Source organism: Euphorbia lathyris, chromosome 3 (genome assembly GCF_963576675.1).
Source record: "Euphorbia lathyris chromosome 3, ddEupLath1.1, whole genome shotgun sequence".
Classification (NCBI taxonomy): domain Eukaryota; kingdom Viridiplantae; phylum Streptophyta; class Magnoliopsida; order Malpighiales; family Euphorbiaceae; genus Euphorbia; species Euphorbia lathyris.
In genome coordinates, this window is record NC_088912.1 from 101,323,503 (window position 1) to 101,329,153 (window position 5,651).

The window sequence follows — 5,651 nt, forward strand, 5'->3', positions numbered from 1 at the left end:
GCTATCCCTATTAGGGTTACAATATGGTTAACAATAAAAGGGTAAAATAGGTAATGCGCCTAGACAACAGGTACAGAGGTGCAGGTACGGAGCGTCAGAGGTTGTTGGTGAATTCCTTCGGCAGGAAGTAATCTTGAGATCCGTCCAGTGTAGTTGTTGGTACGCCTCATGGCGTACGCCTAGATCCGCCCCGCTCGCATGTCCAGGGGATCCGCCCTCTTAGATACAACCTTTGTGGATACGCCGAGATGAGATCCACCAAGGCGCGTGTTATTATTGAGCCCAGTTAGGATGTCCGCATCACTTTGTATAAACAGTTTAGCATTTGACTCGATAAAATCTTGACAGTTCTACATAAGTTTAAGCATGATTTTGAGGTTCGTATCGTAAACTAGAAAGCTCTCAAGCAGGCTCTGTTATAGGTTCATGAACAAATTCGATTATAATGTTCATCAAAAAGATCTTGTGAGTAAGTTTGATTCGATTTTTAATAATAATATTTCTATAAAGGAGAAAATGTAAAACTGCGTAGTTTTGTGTGAAACTTTAGATTTTAGGTTACAAAATTACGTAGCTTATAAAGATCATTAATGAACTATTCACAAACAAAATTTATAAACAGAATTAATAAGCTCTCTCGAAACAGATTGATAAAAAAAGAGGCATTGAAACTGTCACATGACAATAAATAAAAATATAATTTTATTTTTATAACTATCACGCCACCTATTCATATCATACGTAAAAGTTAATAGAAATTAATATTATAATTAACTATATGGACATATTGTATTAGGGTTTACACTTTATATATATATATATATATAACAGTAATAAGTTAAGTTATCTTATTTTCTATATTGTATGAATGTGTAAAATACATAAACGTATTCGTTCTTTTGGGGCATATAGAACATCATGTGGAAAGATAGTTTGGCCACCTCGTAGAACCAACTTAGAGGTACCAATCCCTTAAACTATGAAAGCTTCACAATCGTTTGTCAGTGGTCCATGGCATCTGAATCAATTATCCACAAAGGATCTAATTCAGTCAATAGAACACTTTAAGATACATAAACTTGACTTGTAAGTATTTTAGAAACATGTATCTTACGGACTTTGCATTCAAACGCATAATGCCCTCTTTGTTGACAGTTGTAACATTTCATTCGTAAGATGTTAACTTTGCGCTTGTTCTTTTTGTTCTTTCCCTTTTCTCTAGGTTCTTTGGCTTGCTTTTTACCCTTGCCATAAAAACAGTTACGGAGCGCTAAACACATTCCCTTTGGAATGAGAACCGATATAATGTACTTCAAAACTCACTATGATAGCAGATAACTGGTTCTCTTCCAGCTCAAGGTGGCGACTTACATCCTCAAAGGTTTTAAGCGATGCGGAATGAGTCAGGTGCATTTTCATATGCTCCCAACTATTTGGCAATGAGTGAATAACAGCTTGAACTTTCTGCTCATCGGTCAGCATATGACCTCATGCATAGAGGGAACTAATCATGTTGGACATTTATTTTAAATGTTTCTTCATGTTATGATCAGCTTTCTTCTTATAGGTATGAAACTGTATAGTAAAAGACTGGAGCTTAGTTAGAGACGTGCCTCCAAACTTGTTCTTCAAATAATCCTAAAGATCTTTTGCTATCTTTTTAGTTCGGCCACAACTGTCATCAAGGTACTGAGGACATCATTATCCTCAACCAAATAATACTCGATTTTGACGCTCCAAGCATCATAGTTCTCTCTATTTAGTTTGTGATTTTTTTATCTAGTTCGGCCACTATGGATTTGGTAGCTAAAGACATTGTGATTCAGATCTACAATGAAGTAAGAGTTGCACGACTTACTAAGAAGCTCTTATAATACATGTTTAAGTTCTTTATACAACTTATACCTAATTAATCTCAACTTCACACTAGAGTTAAATTCGAAAAAGAGACATGTAGGCTCTAATCACCCTTTATTTCAAATGTTCGGCTTTGATTAACTAGATAACATGCATAGAGAACACTCATTATTGGTTTGTAATTAACTTAAGTGTGTTAAGCTAATGATTAAAAGATTAATGGTTTATGTAGTGCTTTCATTTCTATCATAAACAGTTATAAAAGCTATGTAACATGTAACATAATACATCAAACCATAATAAGAAAAACAAATTCTCATATTTAAATCAATCAATAAACCAATAATCTCTCGATTCATATTCGAATCAATCGATAAACCAATAATCTCTCGATTCATATTCGAATCAATCGATAAACCAATAAATTCTCGAAAATGGAAGTTCTAACAAAAATAAAAATCCAAAAACCACATGTTCAAGCCATCTACTCAAAACCATATCATTAAACTTATCCGAAAACACAAAAATAGGTCTTAACCTATAACCCCTAGACACTTCCTTAACCTAACCAAAATACGCTCTTCTAACTGGAACAAATCTCATAACACGTTCAATGAACTCATCAATGTTTCGGGTCAAGGTGCTAGAGTATACACGAGTAAATATTGTCTTTCCCGATCTTAAGGTTACGCTCGAACTATTATGAGAAACTCTACCACCCCTATTTCTGAGTCTATTCATAAATAACTACACAGCCTGTCTATAATTGTTCTCGTGAATCTCCCACGTTGCATCTAGGATTCTCTGAAGCTTCCTACTATGAAACGATTCACTGAGGCGCTCATATACGGCCCACTCATTGTAACCTATAAACAAACCATCTTCCTAAATGCACTCTTGCATCTGAGTATGAAATGCCTCTATGTGGCTCGTAATAGCCTCAATTTCATTCTAGATGATATGCTTAGCTATGAGGCATCTCCTCATGTTCCTCTCCATTTATCTCACTTTAATCTATTGCTCGATGAAATGAGCAAGAAGTGGGACCCTCGAGATGTCGACCAAGATGTCAAGGCAAAGAAGAAAAAAGAAAGATTAGGTCATGAACTAAATCTTTTGGCGATGAAAAACCAACTTTGATCCATTTCTTTGAAGAACATGCGATTCACGACAAAAATAATTTTCCAGATTTCGTGTTTGTATGACTTTATTAGTTACACAATATTGCAAACGGGTTACATTTATACAGTTATATGCAACGAACGACATATAATTTTAAAAAAAATATTTAATTATCTATCATGAATTAATAATCAATTATTTAGATATTAATTATTTTTAATCACACTACATATCTCACAATAGACAAACGTTCCTTCTTTTTTTTAGAATTCTCTAATTTCTTCGGATGACCTTGTTAAAAATTATTGAGATAAGATCCAAATTTGCTTCTATCATTTTAAAAGAAATGCATATTTATCCCTAATGTAAGAAATAATATAATTTTATTCCTAATATTCAAACATGATAAATTTTACCCTTACTTAATAAAAATTGTTATTTAATTGGTTATTTAATTGTCACATCCTCTCAAACATAAAATATATCTAAAATATTTATTTTATTTGTAACATAGATGCAAACAACATATCAAAATATCAATAAAATGAAGTAAATTGACAAACTTATTAAGAAAAGTTCTGATATTAGTAGATAGGGATAAGTGTAAAATGAAGTAAATTGACAGTCGAATAAGTGTAAAACCTATCAAATTAGTAGATAGGGATAAAATTAATATAGCTTTATAAAGTTAGAAATAAAATTGTGTAATTTTATTGGTTAGGAATAAACATGCACTTCTTTAAAATGATAAGGAAAAATTTAGACTTTATCCAATAATTTTGAGGCCACTTTCAATATAAAGTTGTTAATAATAATAATAAATTATTATTAAAAAAAGAAAAAATAATGAATGGTTCCTACAAATAATTTTAATTAAATAATGTAATTTCTAAATTCTCTATTCTAAATATTTTAGCATTTGTTTCTGATTCAACATTGAAATGGAAGTTTCAGTTTTATCAGTAGAAATCATAAGACCATCTTCTTCACATGTTCATCATCTGAAACCTTTCAATTTTTGCCTTCTAGACCAGCTTATACCCAATACTTATACTCCTTTCATTTTCTTCTACAACACTAAGAATATTCATCTCAAAACCACCCAAATCACATCTCAACTAAAATGGTCACTCTCCAACACACTAAATCTCTACTACCCTTTATCAGGAAGAGTGAAAGACAACCTTATTATCGACAAATTCGACGCGGGTGTTCCTTGTTTCGAAGCTCGAGTCAATGGTCATTTGTCCGATTTCCTTCGACATCCTGGAATTGAAATGTTGAATCGGTTCCTTCCATACCAAAATTTCTATGGACAACTTGATCCAACAATACCACAACTAGCTGTGCAAGTGAATGTTTTCGACTGCGGGGGCATTGCTCTCGGCCTGTGTTTCGCCCACAAGATCATGGATGGAATAACAACCAGTGCCTTCATGAAGACTTGGGCAGCGAATTCGAGTGGTTCCTATAAAAACGTCATACAACCTAACATAATGGAGGCTTCGTCGATGTTTCCACCGCAGAAATCATTGCCTTCCCGCTATACATCATTGATGGATGGCATTTGGTTCGGTGAACGCAGGTGCAAGACAAGGCGATTCATGTTCGATGCGAATGCAGTAGCTGCCTTGAGGACAAAAGGAAGAAGTGAGTTCGTAGAGAATCCAACTCGAGTTCAAGCATTAAGTGCTTTCATATGGAAATCTACTATGAACGCTTGCAATAGAATATCAGGTTCTTCTCTTGGGCCGTCTGTTATGATTCAATCGGTGAACATCCGAAGACTAACTAAGCCACGAATGTCGAGATATTCCATGGGAAACCTCGTTTTGCAATCATATGCAAGGTATAACCCTGACGGGAGGGAGATGGAGATGAAGCAATTGGTGAGTTTATTAAAGGAAAGTGTAGGAAAAATCAATAGTGAATATGTAAAAACTATGATAGGTGATGAAGGGTGTGCAGCCATTTTAAGAGACACAGATGAGCTTGTAGAGACTTCTAGGGAGAATAATCCTCATGTGTTTACCTGTGCAAGTTGGAATTCTTTAGGTTCAAGTGAGATTGATTTTGGATGGGGAGGGCCTGTTTGGGTTGGAGTATTTGGAGAGATGAGTAGTAATTCAAATGATGTGATTCTTATAGATATGGGAAGAAGAAGAAGCAATGCATTTGAGGCATGGATCACATTAGAAGAGACCACCATGGATGTTCTTCAACATGATCCTGAGTTTCTTGCTTTTGCAAATTCCTCTGAAAATATTGTAATCTAATTTGATTGATTTGTGGTATGATTTTTTGGATTTTTGTTGATTGAGCCGTTCATATTTCAATTCGATTTTTGGAACATGTTCCGGGGCTTTAGTGGCTATGCATTCCTTCTTCCATTCTTCATCTATAGGTCGTCAATTCGAGGATCAATAATGCAAATTATATAGAAATTTCAAGTTTCAAGAGTTTTAATTAGAAGAAATTTGGTTCATTAGGGAGAAAGTTGAAGAATTCATATTTACTTTCGTAAGAAAACAGTCGTTGTTACAGTCTAGAGAAAATGCAGGGGATTCATTATCAGTACAGATCCAACGACGAAAATAGTGGCCACTGAAGCTTAGTCCTAAACCAAATTTGTAACTTTTAATAGATTTTCGTCCGTTCTGCCAAAGTTAGGG

General features: G+C 34.2%; 1 protein-coding gene across 1 annotated transcript; it reads left to right on the plus strand.

The window, feature by feature from the left end:
• The first annotated feature begins 3,891 nt into the window (after positions 1 to 3,891).
• Positions 3,892 to 5,295, plus strand: LOC136223517 (stemmadenine O-acetyltransferase-like). The gene has a single exon (XM_066011556.1). It carries the CDS (start codon positions 3,921 to 3,923, stop codon positions 5,253 to 5,255), a length of 1,335 nt encoding a protein of 444 aa, XP_065867628.1. The 5' UTR covers positions 3,892 to 3,920; the 3' UTR covers positions 5,256 to 5,295.
• Positions 5,296 to 5,651: the final 356 nt, after the last annotated feature.

What these genes read in the sequence shown, in the direction of transcription:
- LOC136223517 (XM_066011556.1), top strand. Translation starts at nt 3,921, where the DNA reads ATGGAAGTTTCAGTTTTATCAGTAGAAATCATAAGACCATCTTCTTCA.